At 45.9% G+C, this 21,993-nt stretch overlaps 1 protein-coding gene across 1 annotated transcript in view; it reads right to left on the bottom strand.

Annotated features, from left to right (window-relative positions):
* KIAA0753 (KIAA0753 ortholog) overlaps nucleotides 1-21,993 on the bottom strand; it is a 1,485,993-nt gene that overhangs the window by 572,647 nt on the left and 891,353 nt on the right. Inside the window, exon 12 of the mRNA XM_044054254.1 lies at nucleotides 21,434-21,521. Within this exon, the coding sequence (XP_043910189.1) occupies nucleotides 21,434-21,521 (88 nt within the window). The remainder of the gene's footprint in view (nucleotides 1-21,433; nucleotides 21,522-21,993) is intronic.

Raw genomic sequence — 21,993 nt, 5'->3', positions numbered from 1 at the left:
CCAACACTTTTTAAACCCAGTAAACTTGTCTGACATATCGGGGAAGAGAAAAAGGATTGACCTCAAAAAACTTGCCAAAAACACATCCAACAATACAGCAATAGTAATACGAACCAAGAACCATATAACTACAACAATAACCAAAGTTTCAAGCTATCAGCACTTATAATGGAAATATTGGTAAGAGTAATTGAAAAAGAAACACCTTAGAGGGAAGGAAAAAATATATTTTCAAAGGGGAGGATACAAGTCAAAAGGGAGCTAAGAGAAAGAATAAAAGCTATAGATGCAAAGATCTAGTGAATTTACAGACAAAAATCACTTATCCTCAAAAGTCAGCGCCCTTGAGGACCACATCTTTCTAGATCAAGTACTTTGAATAAAGTACAGTTGTGCAAAATTTTGTCATAAGAGTAGATGTCCTTCTTTTCACTTTTTCAGCATTCATCACCTCTGGGATCTTCTGCCAAGGACAGACCAATGCCCAGACAGTATACCAAAGTCTTTATTATCTAGCAGTGTCGTACATCAGATGTACGCTCCACACACAAGTGTAGGATATAAAGGTGATGTATGAATGCTCCCAACTCAGAACTGAAGAGCCCCAGGAGAACATGTACATCCAGAAAAAGGAAAGAAAGAAGAGAAGGGGAAGAACCTATCAGCCAGAAAGAAAATACTACCCATGGAAAATTAACAGGGGGGTAGGAGGGAGGGAGTAAATGCTGAAAAGTGAAAAGAAGGACATCTACCTTATATGGTGAGATTTTACACAAGTGTACTATGCCCTTCCATATCACAGTATTAGTCACCTCTGGGACAGTATAAAAGCTACTGAGAAAGTAGGAAGGAGAAAGGCAAGGAGGAGCCCTTTACAAACTCATGAAGGATAACCTTGGCAAAACTTGCCCTGGCACTGGAAATGACATCCAGTTTGAGATGTTTAGTAAATGTGTGAATGAAAGACCAAGTAGCAGCTTCAAGGATGGAGTTGGTGTTCAAACGCCTGAAGAAGGCCCTCAGTTAATCCACTGCTCTAGTAGAATGAGCCCCAACAGGAGAAGACAAATGCTTGTCATGAAAGGAATAATGACAGGAAATGGCCTTGAAAATCCAGAAAGAGATGGTTTACTTAGAACCCGACAAACCCAATGTCCTGGTATAAAAGGATACAAAACATTGGTCAGACTTAAGAAAGGCCTTTGTTTTGTCTAAATAATACCCGAGTTGCCTATGCAAGTTCAAGGACTGAAGATACTTCTAACTAGTGGACTGTGGAGACAGGTAAAATGAGGGAAGCTGAAGAGATTGACTAAGGGATGACTCATTAACCACCTTGGCTATAAAAGGAGGATTCGTACAGACGGACACCCTGTCTCTATGAAAAAACAAAAAAGAAGGTACTGCTATCAAGGTCTAAAGTTCAGACATCCATCTGGTAGAGGCTAAGGCAACCAAAAGAACAGTCTTCCAGATGCAATGATGCAAAGAAGCATTAGTCTTGAAAGGAACCTGAGTCAACTATTCCAGGACAAAATTAAGACCCCAAGAAGGAGGAATAGGCTTTCTTCGGGGGTCTGATATCAAAGACGCCTTTTAAAAATTTCTTGACCTCAAATCTAAAGGCCAGAAGAGAACTCAGTTGTAGGCAGATACTGCTGACAAGTGAGTTCCACTGAAGAATATGCCAGGCCAGCATGCAGCAGTTTACCCAGGTAGGAAAGAACCAAGGAGACCCCACTGAAAGAGGATCATGGTGAAGCTTAAGACATTAGATAGAAAATCTTTTACACTTGGACATAAATGATTTTCTGCTACTGGGTGTCCTGGCCTCCTTCAGGGCTCTAAGCAAGATCTCTGAAAACTGGTGTCAGAAAGGAATCAAAACTCTATCACCCAAAATGTTAGTTGAAGAGTGGACAGGTGAGACAGAGAGAGAGAGAGATCCTTTGTCCTGTGTGAGAAGGTTCATGTGGTGAGGTAACTTGTGATGATTGCCCTTGGCCAGAGGGAATAAGAGGGGGAACCAGTGTTCTGGGTTCAAAGGAAGTCACCAATAAGATTTTTGGAGAGTCCTCTATCTTGCGAAGGACCTTGGGAAGAAGAAGAAGAGAAGGAAAGGTATAAAGGAACATTTCCTTTCAAGAGAAAGGCTTTCAAAGACAAAGACAAGACAGTGGAAGCAAGGAAAGAAAGTAATCTGTGAAAGACAAAACCATGAAGTCAAAGAGATAGGCTAACATTTTAACAATTTGGATCCTGCAGTACAGAAAAATGTGATCCTAAGATGGAGTCAACATTGACATCTGAAGGTAAACAGTGAGCCCCAGGCTGTGTAATAGAAGCTGGACAAAATGAAAATACCACACTAGTTTGGTTTTGTGATTTAATTAATTAATTAATTTTACATTTATTTACTAGGAAAGTCAGACTTGGAACAAAGCAAATTTTCAGCAGAGGCCTAGGGAGAAACATTCCAGATATATGTCTTTGTAACGTAGGAGGAAACCCACACCACAAACGCAGGGAGGACATGCAGACTCCACAAAGATGGCACCCCAGCCAAGAATTGAACTGGAGAACCTATTGCTGTGAGGCGACAACACTGCTGCTGCACCACTGTGCCTTCCGATGCGCCATAATGTAGCCTGAAGCAAGAGGTTGTGAAGATAGAGAAATATTTGAATGCCCTGAAGCCTGCAAAATGTGAGCACTGGAGTGAGGTATTTGGTGAGTACCCTTGAGGCTGCTGACAGCCCAAAGGGTAAAGCACAGAACTGAAAATGAGAGGAAGAACAGAAATACAAAAATTTCCTGAACAGAGGGTGGAAATGAATATGAAAGTAGACGCCCTTTAAGTCCATGTAAATTAGAAAATCCTGCGGAAGCAACAGAGGAAACAGAGTCTGAAGAGAATGCATTTGAAGGATGGCACTATAAGAAAAGTGTTCAGAAAGGAAAGATCCAGACTCCTTTTTATGGGGACCAAAAACAGTCTGTAATAAAATCATAGGCACATCTCAGTCTGTGGAACTGGATGAATAGTACCCTGGTAACAGACAGTGCAATACGCTTGGAAAATGAGGAAGCTGTTCTGCAGGGTGTTGAGGGATACCAGAGAAGGAAGGAAGGGTTTTCCAGGCTATATAGTAACCCTGCCTAATAATGGAGAGAACCCAAGAGTCTGTGGTGATCTTTTGCCAAACTAGGAGATGCAAAGAAACCTGAGGGACAAGGAAACCTGACCGAGAGGAAGGGAGGGCAGAAAGTTAAACGGCTGCAGATTTGTCAAGAAAGGACTGCTTTTGAGGCCTAGGTATTTCAGTAGGATTGTCAGAAAACATATGCCTAATAGGCAGTCTATACAAAAAGGCAGTTTCACTATGATAGTGCCTCTGAAACTTGGTAATGGGAAAAAACAAAGATGTGTTTCAAATCTTTCATGACTTTACCCTGAACCTGCAATGTTTTAAAGAGCTCTGCCACAGCAGGGGGAAACAAGGTTTAGATATCCAGAGTTTTGCTTTAATATCATATTGCAAGGCTTAAAGACGAAGCCAGGAACAGCACCTCATCACAGGCCCAGTCAGCAGCCCTACAGGAGGCATCCACTGCATCATAGCTCCACTTTATAGAGTGATGAGAAACCTGAGAAATGTAACCCAGTAAAGAAAGGGCTGAAGCCTTACCTACAGAGTCAGGCATGTCAGAGATGATCTTTCCAATCTGGGAAAGAACAGACAAAATTTATCTTGTCATATGGGTCTGATCATTTAGAGCACTAAAGGCTATATAGTAGCAGAAGTATATACTTTCTTGCCAATCCTTTTCATAGCTCTACTGTTCTTTTCTGAGGGAAGGAGCTTAGAAAAGGATAACAGCCTAGAAGGCTTATCAATAGACCCAGAACTCACCTCTGGAGTAGACGAAGGGCATTTGTAAAAGAAGGTGCAGATATCTGGCACAGACACCCACCCACCCACACAGACACACACACACATACACACCTACCCACGCACACAAACACATGCACACAGACACCCACTCACCCGCACAAACACAAGCACACACAGACACCCACCCACCCACACAAACACACGCACACCCACCCAGGTTGGAAGTCTGGTGCCAGGGAAGCAGAAGAGAAGGTATCCAATAGAGCAGCTAACAAGAGGGACAGCACAAGATTTAGAAGAGTCCATTTGTAACAACTCATAATACCGTTTCTGGATGTTTGATACCTGGGAACAATCTCATGTGAAATGTTCCATCATATGTAGGGCTGTCTCTCCAAAGGATAATTCCTCCAAAGGAGAATCAGGACCAAAAGGTTGCTCCTTCTCTGACCCATTGTCTAAAGAAGGCAACTAAGAGGAGTAAGCTAAAGAGTCTGCATCAGAGTCAAAATCCTCATCTGAAGATTCCGGGTTCCATGTCCTTTAGAGAGTAGAAGACAATGGGACTGCAGAAACTGAAACCCCCCCCCCCCCAAAGAAGTTTTAAAGCCTTTAAAATGCTGAACAAGGATTGAGTAAAGTCCTGACACTCTTCTTGAGGATAAAAATAAAAAATGACCACCACAAACGAAAAATATAAAATACAACCAGCCAGTGAATCCAACACAGGTTTATTGTAAAATCTCTGTCTTTGACGTCTCAGCCCAAAAAAAAGCCTTCAAGGAGTCTTCTTGAGGATCTCTGGCAGCCGACACAACATGTTTAGACTTCTGTATTTTCTTTAAGGGGACATCTGCCCTGACAAACAAGGATGGTTCAGACCCCTGGCTGGATTTGATCAAGGTATCCAGCACCTCCTCCCTAACAAGAATATGAGAAATCTCTTTAGGCCCCTCAAATATAATCATAGGTTGGTACTAGGCTATCGGCCCTAGGGCCTATACAAGCCTAGCCATAACAATTCACTGGCTATTTCTTCCCACACTATTTACTTCCCTGGACCCCTGTCTAGCAGGACGACTGACGTGATCCCCGGGGTGAATTTCCTTTCTCCCATCCAATCGTCAAGGTTCCTTTTGAAGAGGGCCAAAGAGCACTCTACTTGACATGTATGGGCAGTCTATTCCAGAGTCTGGGGAGTCTCTGGGTCAAGAACCTATCCTTCCAGCATGTTTTGTTTATTGTGATGAGAAGGTTTAGATACCTGGAGTGTGATTTCCCCTCTACATCCACAGAGGACATTTGCAAGGCCTCTGAGGATGTGCAAGATGTAGGTTCTATGCCAGCCTCCAAGAAGATCACTGCAAAAGAAACCAATGGCAATACTGGACTGTCCTGGGTTCTCATTCACCTCAAGACAGCTATCCTTTGGAGCAGGGGTGGGCAAACTTTTTGATTCGTGGGCCACATTGAGTTCTAACATTTGACAAAGGGGCCAGAACAGGAGCAGATAGATGGCATGCTTTGAAAACATCACCTCATTGGGGGAAAAATCCACATCTTGGGATATGGAGAAAACATGTGCTTTAATTTCCAATGAAAATGAAGAAAAGCATTACAATAAAATCTCTGACTTCGAAATGAGTCTTTAAACACTGAAAATCAAATAAATGACCATTTTATTTTAAAGCACTGAAAGTTCTGTTATCCTTCAGGATATCGCCATCACTCTCCTCCTGACTGTCTTTTTTTTCAAAAACGGTAGGAGATGCAGATGTACTTGTCCTGTTCCTTTTATTCAATTTGTTTCCCCGGTGCCAAAAGTCAACAACGACCAGTGCAAGGATGAAACAGTTGCAGCAAGTCAGTCTGTGAAACGTTATATTTGAGCTGCGCGCACTGTTTATTTTAACAACGTGCATATCATGGAGACACACACATTTTAATGGGAGCAGTGTTGTTGGTCTCCTTTTTTAGCCAGCGCATCAAAGTCTGGAGTTAGTTTTGTTGTGGCGATTGGGTCAAAGGGTAAAGTGCAAACGTGGAGTAACAGGCCTACGCTTCACCTCAACAAAGCCAATATATCTAGAGTGTTCCATCTAGTGAGGAAACATCAGAATTGCAGGGGAAATAAAACATTAACAAGGTTAATTTATTAAATTTTTTCAAGTTTGGCGGGCCGAATCAAAACGTTTAATGGGCCGCATGTGGCCCCCGGGCCGTAGTTTGCCCATGCCTGCTTTGGAGGGTGGACAGCAGCATGCTTAGGCCTAGATTTCTTGACTTTCCTTGAGTGTGGTTGCACCTCAGGCCAAGCAGATTCTGCCATGTTACCTTGGGCCAACAGCTTGAGATGCTGGTTCTCAAAACAAATGGAAAAGGAAGAAAAATGGCTATGTAAAGTCCTAGGTACAAAAGCTTGACAGAGGGAACAATGAGTGTCATCTTGAGATGCACCCAAGCAAAACAGGTACCTATCATGGTGGTCCTTATGGGGAATCTGCCTCTCACCCTGACATTTCCCTTTCTTGGATGACATGTACCACTGAAAAAGAGAATAAAAAGAAAAAGGAACCCTAACAGGGTACTTACCTGAAGACATAGGCTCAGTACAACCAGCAAAGTGAAGGGCATTCAGAACATACAATAATGGCATTCAGACTGGCAGCAATGAAGTTCTGAGATTGGAGCGTTCATATGTCAACTTTATGCCCCACCCTTGCGTGGGAGCATACATCTGATGTACGTCACTCCTAGATAATAAAGGCTTTGGTATACTGACTGGACACTGGGCTGTCCTTGGCAGAAGATCCCAGAGGCGATGAATACTGCAACAACGATAAAACGTGAGGGAATTATGGTTAGGGGAGGAGTCAGAACCCTGGATTCAAGCTTCTGAATAAAGCACCAAGGGCGGATCTGACTGGATCAGATAACCATAAGGTTGTCAGAAAAAAAAAAAAAAGACATCAGATTTTCTAGTTTAGTTTCTTATGTTATGGGAATGAAAATAACTAAAATATGGTGCTATAATCTTTTCTCTGCAAAGGGAAAGTATGTAATGACCTCTGGGTAACAGGAACAAGACTGAGGAACTGCACTGTTTACCTTATTGTTTAAACAATGTTTACTCGCTTTCAGGCTTTTTTAGTTGGCCTCTTTGTTACATATGTATTATTGCTATTTATTATCCAAGAAGAGGGTAATATTTTACCACTGCAGATTACCAAGCTGTGGCTCTCATTTTCACTTAGCTAGATCATTTGAGTCTACTACCAGTGAAAATATTAGTGTGTATAATTTCATATTTGGCTTAATCAACAGCAGCAGGTACCTGGCCATATGTAGTGTAGTGGCAGTACTAACATGCAAGGAAATTCTGGTAGCCTTCCCTAGCAATGGTGTGTGCACGCATGTGTGTTTGTGTGGCTGGGTGGCTGGGTGTCTGTGTGTGCATATGTTTTTGTGGGTGCTTCTGTGGGTGGGTGGGTGGGTGTGCGTGTGTTTGTGTGGGTGGGTGTCTGTGTGTGCATGTGTTTGTGCGGGTGGGTGGGTGTCTGTGTGTGCATGTGTTTGTGTGGGTGGGTAGGTGTCTGTGTGTGTGTGTTTGTGTGGGTGGGTGTCTGTTTGTGCGTAAATAGTTTTTGAGAAGCACATTTGTCAGTGGTAAGGGGCAGTGGAAGACACTGTGGTTCCCAGAGAGAGTAATGTGAAAGGTGCCTGGAGTTCTAAGCCAAAGATTCATCTCTCTAGGTGAGCTGTGTGCAGTCTAATTTGGAACTGGCTGTTGAAAGCTCATACACAGAACAGCAGTGCACATTCCCTTTGAGCTGTAGGGCCAGGATGCATTTCTTTTTGTTTTTCAGCCTGACTGTTGCCAGCTCTGTGACTCAAGAGACCATCCTTCTGATGCCAACTAGGATCTTCTTTCACATCAGTGGTGTCATCAATCCATGACATTTCTGGCGGCAATGGTATGAATCAAACCCCACCTATCCACTTGATCATCATGGAGGAGGGGGCATAAATTGCCTATGACCTATTAAAACCAGAGACCATAAAATCACATGGGGATCACTAATCAATTAAACTAGTTCCAAACCATGATAAACACTGGACAACAGAATGGAAACCTAATCTTTTACTCTCTGAGCTTTCAGTGAGGAACTTAAGATTTTAGCTTTGTGCTCTTTGATTTGTATACATCTCCTTGCAAATTGTCTGTAACAATTGCACTAGTATGCGCTTGAATTTCCCCTCAAGCTAGATATACATCTGTGCTAATCTTGCCTTTAATTTCTGTATTTTGTCTATCCTCTGCTGCTTTGTTATATTAACTGCAGTTCTTACTGTCTAGTGGTGCCCTACGTACTGCATGTTAATTATGGTACCACTTGCCTATGTATGTACTCATTATTTTACTGTTTTTCATCCACATTTTTTTAATATCTACCATTTAGATTATAGGTGAAATAAGTCTTTTGATAAACCCACTTACTCAGTTATCAACAAAAAAAATATATATATCAATGATGGAATGGCAGTTGTGCCAAAATATGTAGCTACACTGGCCATGACTCCCCATGGTCAAGTACTGTTTTTCTTCAGCCCTTTGAACAACTATTTTATCACATACCTTTTGGGGTAAGGTACATAATTTACATTATTCTTTGCATTCTTATCCCAAAGACAGTATTACATCATGTTAAATGTTGGTACTGTGTGCATACATGTCCATGGGTGAGGACTCAATGTAAAATAAAGATGTTTAGAAATGATACCACAACATAAATAAAAGATGTTTACTATACACAATTTAAACTCACAAATGTGTGCAAGATACTGCTTCTAGATGCCTTGTGGCAGCACTTGGGATAGCAGCACTGATGAAAGAGGGCTTGCATAATCTACTTGTGATGGATAAAATAAAACAGTACAGGCAACAATCCGACTGAAGTTAGTTTGAGAAAAAGGTTAAAGTGTCAAGGAAGGTAAATAAATTAAAATCACCTAAGGAAAAAAAAAGAAGTTATGTCTTACCATTACATTCCATCTGTGTTGTTGATCTTCGTTCATTCATTACTGATGGGTTATCAGTTCCGTCCTCGGAACCGAGCTGGCCAAATATCAAGCTCACATCAGCTAAAAACTCTTGAGCCAAGGTCCTACCCAGAATGCTCTGCTCCCTGTTACCTCAGATCGAGTTTGCAAGTTGACAGACAAAAGTAGAGGCTATCTCTGGTCATAAGAGACCTACAATAAAGGAGTATATGAGATCAACCAGGAACCTCCGGATGGGGGACAGAGTGGGAAGTAATGAATGAACGAAGATCAACAACACAGATGGAACATTATGGTAAGACATAACTTTTTTATCTGATGTTGTTAATCTTCGTTCATTCCTTACTGATGGGACAGAGTCCCCAGCTACCTGTAACTCTGGGTGGCCCTCATGGAAGGACATTACTGAGCACCATAGAGCCAAAGGAAGCTCTACCTCTGGAGGTCAAGTCCAATTTGTAATGAAGAATAAAGGTATGAGGTTTAGCCCAAGTCACAGCTGAGCAAATATCATTGAGGGAAGCCTTAGCATGGAAAGCTGCTGAAGTTGCCATAGACCTTGTAGAATGTGCTTTCACTCTGTGAGGCAAGGAGACCTTGTTTTTGTTGTAGATAAAGGTAGTACAATTTCTCAACCATAAAGCCAATGTAGTATTTGAGACGGAGTGACCTTGTCTTGGTCCAGGAATAGTTGGTCTGATTTACGGGTAAACTTTGTTCTGTCCAGTTAAAATCGTATTTGCCTATGAACATCCAAGGAGTGCAGGCAATACTCTCCCTTGTTAGAGTAGTTAGGAAAGAATACTGGAAGGTCAATAGATTGGTTGATAGACCGCTCCAATACCACTTCTGGTAAAAAGGTAGAATTACTTCTCAGTGATACCCTATCCTTATGGAAGATAAGATAGGGAGGTTTGACGCATAAGGCTTGAAGTTCTGACAAGCATCTGGCCGATGTGACTGCAATCAGAAACAAAGTTTTCCAAGAGATATTTTACATCACATGAAGATGCAGGTTCAAATGGGGGAGCTGTTAGAGCTTGCAGAACAAAGGCGAAATCCCAAGGTTGTACTGGTTCTCTAAAGGGAGGTTTTAAGTGGAGAACCCCTTCAAGAAAGTTTTACAGAGTCTATGTGACATAAGCGAAGCATTCTGAAAACCAATCTGGAAATTTGAGATGGCAGCTAAGTGCACACGAATAGTAGAGGCAGACATCTCAGAGTGGAAAATATGTGATAAATAATTCAAAACCACCAAAACTGGGTCTGAAAAAGGGTCTAATTGTTTATTCGCTGCCCATAAAGAAAACCTTTTCCATTTATTAAGATAGATTAGATTGGTGGAAGATTTATGAGATGCAATAAGAATATTGCGCTCAGGGGACGATAGGTTTTCATGCCTGGCAATCATTGGAAGTGGAGAAACCAAGCTGTCAGTTTCAGGGTTGTTATATTGGGGTGAGTCAGACCCTGCAGATGGGAAATCGACGTTGGGGATGGATTGAGGATCCACGGTTGATTTAGCAAGTGAGGCCAGAGGAAGGGAAACCGGACTTGTAGAGGAGCAATGAGGATCACTTTGCCCTTCAACTGTCGTGATTTCTTCAGAAATTGGAAGATGAGGGGAAGAGGAGGATAAGCATAAAGTAGACCTGAGGGCCAATTGTGGATTAGAGCATCTCTCGGTGACTGTCCCAGAGGGGGGATTAGGATAAAATAGTTGCTGGACTTGTAGTTGGCTGGGGAGGAAAACAGGTCACAGCAAGGCTGTCCACAGCGGTTGAAGATTCTTGCCGCTATCACAGGATTAATGGACCACTCGTGAGGTTGCAGAATGCACCTGCTCAATTTGTCTGCTATCACTTCGAAGCTCCCGGGAATGTGCATTGCAATTAGAAAGCAGTTGGAAGCTATCACCCACTGCCATATTCTCAAGGCCTCTCGGCATAATGGATAAGATCTGGTGCCCCCTTCTTTGTTGATGTACCAGACCACTAACATGTTGTCTGATTGGATCACAACAGTCCCTGACAGAAGGATAGAATGAAATGCTTGCAACGCTAGTAGAACTGCCCTCAGTTCCAGGACATTGATATGCAAAAGGGCTGCAAAAGGGCCTCTGTCTCCGAACAGGTGCCTTGGACTGAGTTTCCCTGACATAGCCCCCATCCCTCACCCCATCAGGGAGGCATCTGTGGTCACTGTTGCTATTGGTTGATGGGGGTTGAAGGGACAAGACCATTGTTGGGGATTTTGAGACGTCCACCAGAGTAAATCTTGCTTGCATCTTGAGTTACACTTATCTGAAAAGACAAAGGATGTTGTAGAGGGTACCACTGAGTGAGAAGTAGTCACTGAAGGAGCCTCATGTGTAATCTGGCTAGAGGAACAATGGTGATCGAGGCTGCCATTGACCCCAAGAGTTGGAGTATAGATCAAGCGGGAGATTTGTGGTGAAAGAGCAGCAGCTGAATCTGTTGCCTTATTCTTTGAAGCCTGTGGTACAGAAGGGATGCTGTGCAATTTCTCATGTCCAACAGAACCCCTATAAATTTCAAAGACTGAGTTGAGGTCGTGTTGGATTTCTCTCAGTTTATAGCGATTCCCAGGTTTTGAGCTGTTAGGATAGTGTAGTGCAGGGCTTCTTCCAGTAGATGCTTGGTGAGGGCGGTGAAGAGACAGTCTCTAGATATGGAAACTCCTGGAATCCTTGAAAGTGAGAGATAACCACTGCCATGCAGAGCTTGAAATTGGTAGTGACCGGCTCCTATGCGGAAGGGGAGGTATCTTCTTGTGCGTTTATCCATTTTTATGTGGTAATATGCCTCTTGAAGATCTACAGAGCACATCCAGTCGTCTTCTTCCAGAAGAGGAAGGATAGACTGAAACGTGACCATCTGGAATTTCTCTATTTTTACAAATTTGTTCAGTGTGCTGAGATCCAGAGTTAGTCTCCAGTCCCCTGTCTTTTTTGGCACTAAAAAGAACCTTGAGTAAAAAACGGATCCTATCTAGTCTGGGGGGGAACCATCTGGATGACATTTTTTGTATCAGCTTTTGGATTTCATGTGCTGCTGCTTCCCTTTGACTGGGTGGAACATCGGGTAATACTCTGGATGAGATTGGACAAAGATGGAAGGGGATGCGATAGCCTCTGAATATTATCCATAGTACCCAAGAGTCAGTGGTTATGTTTTGCCGGGCAGTGGGGTACAAGGAAAAACGACCCCTGACCGCTTCCAGAGGTGAGCAGTTGGGCAACGCTTCAGGAGCAATGATAGGGTTGGCCAGAGAAGGAATCTCTGGAATTAGAAGTTATGTACTCACCATAACGTTCCATCTGAGTAGGTGTATTCATTTGTCTGCAACCTGTGGGTTATGGATCCGACATCGGATCCGAACCGGCATGGTTTTCCAGCTATGGATCCAAGCTCTCAGCTCCTCCCCTCACCCATAATGCCCTGCTCTACCCTCATGACCTCAGATCGAGTTTGCCAAAGCAACAACACCCTGAAAAGGGTAACATAGAATAAGCAGGAAACTGAAAGGCCAGGGGGATAGGAGGGCGGGATGGTTGCAGACAAATGAATACACCTACTCAGATGGAACGTTATGGTGAGTACATAACTTCTAAATCTGAAGTAGGATATTCATTTGTCTGCAACCTGTGGGACAGAGTCCCCAGCTACCTGAATCTTGGGCGGCCATCATGGAAGGATATTCCGGAGCACCGCGGAGCCAAAGGATGCTCTACCCCTAGATGCAAGATCCAACTTATAGTGGGAAATAAAAGTATGAGATGAAGCCCACGTGGCTGCTGCACAAATATCATCTAGAGGAACCCTAGCCTTGAAGGCTGCCGAGGTAGATACTGACCGGGTTGAATGGGCATGAACCCCTTCCGGTGCGGGCCTTCCTGAAGCTTGATAAGCCAATAAGATGCACTGTGAAATCCAGCGGGACAGAGAAACTTTAGAAATTGGCTTGCCCAAATTGAATTTTGCAAAGGAAATAAACAACTGGTCGGATTGCCTATGACCAGCCGTCCTGTTCAGATAAAATCTAAGTTGCCTGTGAACATCTAATGAATGGAGCTTATATTCACCTTTGTTTTCATATTTAGGAAGAAAACAGGGAGGTTAATGGACTGATTGATGTTTGCTTCAGAAGCGACTTTAGGAAGAAAGGACGGGTTGGTCCTGAGGTAGACACGGTCCGGATGAAATACCAAGTAAGGAGGTTTAGCTGATAATGCTTGAAGCTCAGAAACTCTCTTGGCCGATGTAATGGCTACCAAAAAGGCTGTCTTGTAGGACAAGAATTTGAGATCCACCGTAGCCGCTGGCTCGAAAGGGGGAGCGGTCAAGGCCTGTAGAACCAGAGAGAGGTCCCAAGGAGGAACCGCTTGTTTTATAGGGGGCCTGAGAAGAAAGGTACCTTTAAGAAAAATTTTACACAATTTGGTTGACATAAGAGGATTAGAGTCATGGCCAATGTGATAATGAGAAATTGCCGCCAGTTGTACTTTGACTGTGGAACTGCTGGCACCATCGTTAAAGAGAGTGGTTAGAAAGTCAAGCACTAATGGAAGAGGAGCCGTGAAGGGATTCAGGCCTTGCCGCTCCGCCCACAAAGAAAAACGTTTCCACTTGCTGCGGTAAACCTTTCTAGTGGATGGTTTATGAGCTGCCACCAAAATTGCCTTAACAGGTGACGAAATACCGGGAGTCCTGATCAAGAGTGGAACTGGAGCAGCCAAGCGGTCAGCTTCAGGTTGTCCAGATTCGGAGGAGGAATGCAGGATGGATGGGATATCAGATCCGGGATGGGATCTAGAATCCAAGGAGGATTCACCGAGTGAGACCTTAGGAAGGGAACCAGATCTGTCGAGGCCAAACGGAGCAATGAGAATCATTCTGCAACCCACCCGAGAGGCTTTCTGAAGAACTTGGAGCATCAGAGGCAAGGGTGGATAAGCATACAGAAGACCGGGTGGCCAAGCATGCCTCTTGGGGTACCTCCGGGAGGTATCAGAGCGAAAAAAACTGTCGCACTTGGTGTTTGAGGGAGAGGCAAAAGATCGCATGAAGGGTTCCCCACCGTGCGAATATGCGTTCCGCTACCTGACAATTGAGAGACCACTCGTAAGGGGTCAGAATGGTGCGACTGAGCTTGTCCGCTAGGATGTTGGACCGACCCGGAATGTGCGTTGCTATTAGAAAGCGGTTGGTGGAGATTGCCCATTCCCAAACTCTCATGGCTTCTCGACAAAGAGGGTAAGACCTTGTCCCCCCTTGCTTGTTGATGTACCAGACAACAGACATATTGTCCGATTGAATCGCAATTGTTCCCAAGGGAAGAAAGTCCTGAAGTGCTAGCAACGCTAAGAGCACTGCTCTCATCTCTAGAACATTGATATGCAGTAAGGTCTCTGAATTGTCCCACGTGCCTTGGACGGTCCGGCCCGCAAAGTGCCCCCCCCACCCGAGGCGGGAGGCGTCCGTGGTCACCGTGGCGAGAGGGGGAGAAGCACAAAATGGGCGGCCTTTGTGGAGATCCGGGGAGTGGAGCCACCACAAGAGGGACCGCTTGCAAGCCTTGCTGATTGCTATGGGATGATGCATGGGGAGAGCAAGGTATGACCACTGTACTAAGAGCGTCCACTGTAGAATGCGCATATTGAGCCTGGCAAGAGGAAGAAGTGCTATGGCAGATGCCATGGACCCTAGAGCCCTCAGGACCAACTCCGCTGGAACAGAACTTGAATGGAGGATGGCCCGCACCTGAAGCTGCAGATTTTGAACTCTGTCCGCAGTGAGGAAGGCTCGTAAACTCTTTGTGTCTAGCCTGGCCCCTATGAAATCTAAGAGCTGAGTGGGCGCCAGGTTGGATTTCTTTGTATTTATTGTGATGCCCAGAAAGGGAGCAAGATGGAGAAAGGAGTCTCGCGCCAATAGAAGTAGATGCCTTGTTGGGGCGGTAAGAAGCCAGTCGTCCAGGTAGGGAAAGACCTGCACCCCCTGAAGCCTCAGGTGGGCCGCTACCACTGCTAATACTTTGGTGAACACCCTGGGGGCTGTGGTGAGACCAAAGGGAAGGACCCGGAACTGGTAGTGACTGGCTCCCAGCCGGAAGCGGAGAAACCTCCTGGAGCGCCTGTCCATCAGGATGTGGTAGTACGCGTCCTTGAGGTCTATCGAGCACATCCAGTGATTTTCTCCCAGAAGGGGGAGAATAGATTGCAGAGTGACCATTCGGAATTTTTCCTTGGGAACTGCCAGATTCAGGAGAGAAAGGTCTAGGATTGGTCTTAGTTCCCCCGTCTTCTTTGGCACTAAAAAGAATCTGGAGTAGAACCCTGATCCGATCTGGTCTGGGGGAACGGGCTGGATGGCTCTTTTCTTTAGCAGATGGCCAATTTCTGCCAAAGCGGCCTCCCGCTGACCGGGTGGGACGTCTGGGAGGGACTTCAACTTTGGAATGTGAAGAAAAGGGATGTGATATCCTCTGGATATAATTTGGAGAACCCAGCGGTCCGATGTAATGGACTCCCATGCCGCTAGGTGCCCGAACGTCCCCGACTGCCTCCAGAGTGGAACAGTCGGGCAACCCTCAGGGTTGCTGCGGGCGTTCAGAGAAAGGTTCCCTGGACCCGAAGTTTCTGGGAGCCCCTCTGCCTCTAGGGCGGCGTCCTCCCTGTCCTCCTCTGCCACGGAAGGACTGGTTGTCCGGAGCAGGCTGGGACTGCTGCGACTTCGGAACCACATCTTCTTCTGACCCTTTTGGTTCCTAGAGTAGGGCCTCTGGGGTGCAGAGAAGCGGATTCCGACGGCAGACAGTGTCTTCCGTCCTTTTCGCTCTGGGTCAACGCCTCGCGAACGGTTTTGCCAAACAGAGCAGAACCATCAAAGGCGTTCGCAAGCGGCGCTTTGAAGGGCTCAGAAAAATCGCAGTGACGGAGCCAGGCCTGACGTCTAGTGACCAGTCCTGTCCCCGCAGCTCTAGCGGCGCCCTCCGTTGCATGGGAGAGTAGCCGCATAGAAGTATTAGTAACTGACCTAAGAGTGGCCATACGGGTGGAGTGCAGAACCCTGTCCTCCTCCGAAATGGACTCAGGGGGGGATGCAGCGTATTCTTTAATAAGATCTCGCTGCATCCTAATGACATGTGCCAAATAGTTCAGCGCCCTTACTGAGAAGGTCGCTGAACTAAACATCCGCTTCCCCAAGCGGTCCATCATCCGAGACTCCTTGCTCGGGGGGTGGACTGAGGGACTCTCCTGAGCCAGTTCCCTCTTGGTGGCCGCCGCCGTCAACATGGCATCTACCAGAGGCCCCTTACTCCAATGGGCCCGGTCGGAAGGCGGACTAAGGATCCTATCGGGTCTCTTGGGAATTGGCTCCACGGTGTCCGGTTCCTTCCACGCCCTGGTGGTAATAAGGTCCACCAGGGGTCGGCAGGGGGGGACACCCAAGAGGTAGACGGGCCCGCTTCAAATGCCTCCAAGAACACGGACTCGTCCGAGGAAGACTTGGGGGCAGACCACCCCCCCCTTATACGGAGCATTTCCATGATGTCTCCAAATGAGACATCCTCGGGGGGTGACCGTGGGGAGCCTTCCCCTTCCTCCAAGTCCGTGTCTTCTGTGAGAGACTCGGGGGAGTCAATGTGCCTCCTCTTGCACGTATGCTTGCGAGGGACATCCTCTGGGGGGCTGTCAGAGGAGTCCTCACAAGCAGCAATTTGTTCCATAGGAGCAACTTGGGGCACAGAAGCGGGCTGTCCCAGGGGCCGGATGGTGGAAGCCTGGCCCAGTGCAGAGGGAGCGCGGGACGGAGCCTGAACAAGTGCCGGGGGTCCGGAGACCCTCAACAGAGCCCTCTCCACTACATCAAAAGCCGAAGGGGAGCCGACCTCGACCAAAGGATCCGACAATCGGCTCCCTCGGATCCGAAGAGTGGACCGGAGCCGGCGCCGGCGCGGATCCGGGGACAGTGCACTCCGACACAGACGGCGCCGAAGGAGCACTGATCCCCCCGGATCCGAGGCTCGGATCCAGGCTCCGAGAGGTCGGATCCGACGCACTCGAGGGCAGGGTCGGATCCGGTACAGTACTATCGGCCACCCACCCCGCCCGGCTGCTCGGCTCCAGCTGCTCAACCCGGTAGCGGGTCGGAGAAGGAGCAATAGGTTTAAAAAGGGTGTTGAGCTCCCCAGAGGGGAGGCAAGAGCACTCCCATCTGCATCTGGGCCTGGATGAATCTTCTCATCATCCGGTCCAGATCAGCATCCGAAAGGCTATAAGTAGATCTCGACGAGGCTACCGAGGCAGGCCTGGAATGCCTCCTCGATAGCCTTGACGGAGATCGGTCTCCTCCTCCTCAGGACCCGGTGAAAAGCACACTGCGGACCGGAGCCGAGAAGGAGGAGACCGAGCCGACAACGGAGCCGGAGGAGAAGCCCGCTTAGCTGGCGGGGCCGAAACAGAGGTCTCGGCCCGCTAGGTGCTTCTCCCTCCGTCCTTTTTCTAGCCTCCTCTCCTCTCCAGAAACGGGAGGTTGAGTCCCAGGAGCAGGAGGGGGTGCCACAGAGGGAATAACCGGATCCACGTTTTTTCCCGAAGGAGCGGAGGCCGGAGCCGAGTCAGGCGGTAAAAGGCCCGCCAAGACAAGCTTGGACCTCCGCTCCTTAAGTGCCCTGGGGTTGAACCCTGCACAAATGGAACATCCAGATGTGAGGTGTTCAACCCCCAGGCACCTAACACACCGAGTGTGGCCATCAGCCGGTGACAGCTTATTGCCACACTCGGTGCATTTAGAAAAAATAGATTTGGGCTGATCAGCCATCAAATCTAAAAAGCTACTAAAGCTACTAAAGAAAGTAACTAAAACTAACAGACACACAGGCCCAACACACACACACTCTACGCAACAGCGAGGGGAGGGAAAAAAAATACTTATAGAAACTCTAAATACAACTATGAAAAGGGGAAACCTAAACTTTCACACAAAAGCACAAAAAAAACTCAAAGTTTTTTTGTTAAAACAGTAAGAAATAAGCACTTAGCTGAGAGCTATGAATACCAATATCCAGTCACCAGCGCGGCAAACGAGATCTGAGGTCATGAGGGTAGAGCAGGGCATTATGGGTGAGGGGAGGAGCTGAGAGCTTGGATCCATAGCTGGAAAACCATGCCGGTTCGGATCCGATGTCGGATCCATAACCCACAGGTTGCAGACAAATGAATATCCTACTTCAGATCCCTAGTTTCATGGACCTCCTCTGCCCGGAAAGGGGCGACTTGCATTGGAGTTTCCCCCTCTGCCTCTAGGGGGAACTCGGCACGTCCGTCCCAAAAAGAGCCCTGTGATTTTCTGTGCCACATCTTCCCACTCCCCTGATTTCTGTAGTAGAATCGCTGAGGAGTGGAGTGTCCGACACCCAACGGCAGACAGGGTCTTGCCATCTTGTTTGCACCTTGCCAGCATATCTTTCACTTTAGGGCCAAACTAAAAAGCAGCCTTGATGGGGGTGTTCATGAAGGAAGCCTTAAAGGAGTCCGCGAAGTCACAAAGGCACATCCACGCATGTTGTCTGGTGACTATATCTGCACCTGACGCTCTAGCCGCCCCTTCCATTGAGTGAGAAACAAGATGGATGGAAGAGTTGGAAATGGACTCTAGGGTGGCTGAAAAGCCACGTTGTCACAGACCTCGTCAGAAACAGCTCCTGCCAAGGTTTCAGAAAGCTGGTTGATAAGTTCCCTCTGAAGCCTGGTCAAGTCTGCCAAATAATTCAAAGACTTTACAGCGAAGATCGATGAAGCAAACACACACTTCCCTAGTCTGTCTATTGCCCAGGATTCCTTGTTGGATGGATGGACAGTTTGGCTCTCTTCTGCCAAATCCTTCTTAGTTGTAGCCACCACCACCATTGCATCTACTGGAAGACCTCGTGAACAATGTGGGTGCTCAGCTGGGGGTGATAATATTTTATCCGGTCTCCTTGGTACGAGCCCAGGAGGTATGGGACTGGGCACGAAAAGCCTGTAGGAATACAGATTCCTCAGAGGAAGGATTAGAGGACTTCCAGTCATCCCTCTGTCTAAAGATCTCAAGGATGTCACCAAAGGACACCTCATCAGAGGGTGACCGTAGGGACCCTTCCCCATCATCAAAATCCGTATTTTCAGTCAATGATTCCTCAGTGTAGTCATGTGCTTCCTCTTGCATGAAGCTTTGCGGGGTACTTCCTCAGTGGGAGCTTCTGGAGAAGACTGCAAAGAGGGGGGTCTCCTGAGGGAGATAAACCTGAGGCCGTTGTGCCCAGTGCCCAGTGGTTGTGGCTCGTGACAGCTGTGGCACAGAGGGGGGGAGAGGACTCCGACTTGTGAGGTTTGCCAGCAGAGGCAAGCACTCTCTCCATGGCATGGAAGGCCAGCCTGCCCAAGGAAGGATGGGAACCTGGAACTGAGTCACACCCCGCCATGATGAGCCCACCCCCAGATCAGGAGTCTCAAGAGGACAGTGAACTGTGAAAGAGAGAGAGGATTCCTGAAGGGTGTCATAGAAAAAAATTGTCGTGGAACCAGGAATGCCCTCCCCCATGGCACAGCCACTGGCCTGAGAAGAGAAGAGTCCAAATCTCAGTGCACAGAGAGCTACAAGGACGACTCCAGTTCCAAAGTGAGATCCACTACTGGAGTCAGAAGAAGGGAAGCTGCTGTCAGAGTAATAGGCTTCAAAACTTGGGTAGAAGTCGAAGGAGGAGTGTACGTTGGAGTTTGAGGAGCTATACGTTCACCTGAAGGAGGGAACGTAGACTTCGATGGGTGAGAGAATCCTCTGGCCACAAGCAAATGGTCAACAAGCCGCAACACACTTTGCTCAGAGAGACACTTGGTTGACCTCATGGAAAAACTGATGGTGATTCTGGCCTTTCTAGAAAAGGACTATTACTGACTTCCAGCAAATGGATCTAAGGAAGAAGAATACTTGGTCCTTGCTAATTCAAGAGGTGTAGAGCCTGGAACCGAGGACGTCTGCACTGAAGAAAATGGTCTGGAAGTAGTCTGTGCCGAGGATGTCATTGCCATAGTAGTTGAAGGTGTCTGCACCGTAAATGCAAAAGTCTGCCCTGGTCTGTATGGTGCCATCGAGGAAAGTGTCTACATCTGTAATAAGGACGTTGCCGAGAAGGACTGTACCGAAGAACATGGTGCCGAAAATGTCTGCACTGTGGAATACAGAAAAGTCATACTCGGAGCTGAAGGGGATTGTACCAACGGTGCCAAAGGGAAATGTACCTGCATGGACAGTGCCAGTAAGGGCTATGATGGAACTGTCAGAGCCATAGTTGTCTGCACCAGGAACTCCAGTGCCAGTGTCGATAAGGAAGACATGGCTGGTGCCCGAATCATTTGGGGCGTTGCCGAACCTGGAGCCAACAGGGTCACAGGTGGCAGCGCCATAGTAGTAATCAATTTTACCTTCTTATGAGTCGACTCCCTACGATCTCCAGAGGGAGAAGAAGGGAGCAACCTCAATGATGAAGAGGAAGAATGCCTCTTACGGGGTTTAACAGGAGGGGGTGAGCCCTCCAACTCAGAAATAGCCTCAGAGAAAAGTGATTTCAGAAGTCCTTTCAATAGTAATTTATTCTTCCTCTCAGTAAGAGCCCTGGCTGAAAAATTTTTACAAATCCGACACTGGGGATCCACAGTAAGGTGGGAGATATTCAGACAGTAGACACAAGTCATGGCCATCGGAAAGAGGTAACTTATGGCCAAAGTCCTTACACTGCTTGAAACTAACGCTACTTTTCTTATCCAACATAATGATATGGAGAAGAACAGTAGCAAAATGAAGAGGAAAAGCTACCCAAAAGGGTAAGAACAGAAAAGGAAGGATTACCAATGATGGTAATGAAGAATTACCTCAAAGGTAAGAAAAAGCGTGATAAAGTGAAAAGACTAAAGGGAGAGAGGTCTAAAGTACATGATAGGGTAGGAAAATATTAGCAGAAACTATGTGAAAATATTTAAAGTAAGAACAATGTATAAAACTTTCAAAAAATTAGACACTTAGCTGAGAGAGTGGCTTGATACGGCTGTACAGAAACACGGCAAATTAGATCTGAGGTAAGAGGGAGCAGAGCATTCGAGAGTTTTTGGCTGATGCAAACTTAAAATTTGGCCAGCTCGGTTCCAAGGACGGAACCGATAACCCATCAGTAAGGCATGAAAAAAGATTAACAACATCAGATAAAAGATTTTTCATACTGATGTATTTCATTTCAGGCAGTATGGTCCAAATGATATACTGTCACTGAAAAGTTAATCTCCTGTTACTTGACCCATCTCTAACATACTCAGATTTCCTTTACAGCCACCTCACACAACTTATTGATTTTTTTTAACTTTAGTTGTCTTTTAGATTACCTTGTAAACAATTTAAAGAAATATCATAAATGTGTACCTGAGCTCTGTTCAACAGAGGCTGGATTCGATCCCTTACAGCTTTCTCAGCTTTTTCAGCCCAGTTGCTTGGAGAACCAGTTTTAAGCCTATGTAAAAAAAAAAAAAAAAGTCAACATATACTCAGTTTTCAAATAACTGCAGTTCACAACCATATGCACACACACACACACACACAGATATATATATATATATATATATATATATATATATATATATATATATATATCTATATCTATATATATATATATATATATATATATATATATATATATATATATATATATATATATATAAATATGTGTGTGTGTGTATATATACACACACATACACATTTTTTAAAGGAATCTTTATTTTCCAAATACCATTAATACATGCTGTGCAGTCCTCATACATGGTGCATTCCCATTTCTCATTGATGGCAACTGGAGTCAGCTTTATTTCTTTTACTCAGTGTCAAACTTTTGATACAATCCTTCTCAACTAGCAGCAGCATTTTACTATTCCATGTGAATCTCCAACAGAACTGATGCTTCTTACTACAGCACAGTCAACAGATTC

This window comes from Protopterus annectens, chromosome 13.part0 (assembly GCF_019279795.1).
Source record: "Protopterus annectens isolate FY-2018-M chromosome 13.part0, PAN1.0, whole genome shotgun sequence".
NCBI classification, from domain to species: Eukaryota; Metazoa; Chordata; order Ceratodontiformes; family Protopteridae; genus Protopterus; species Protopterus annectens.
The sequence above is the reverse complement of the archived record's forward strand: the minus strand, read 5'-3'. Positions and strand labels throughout refer to the sequence as shown.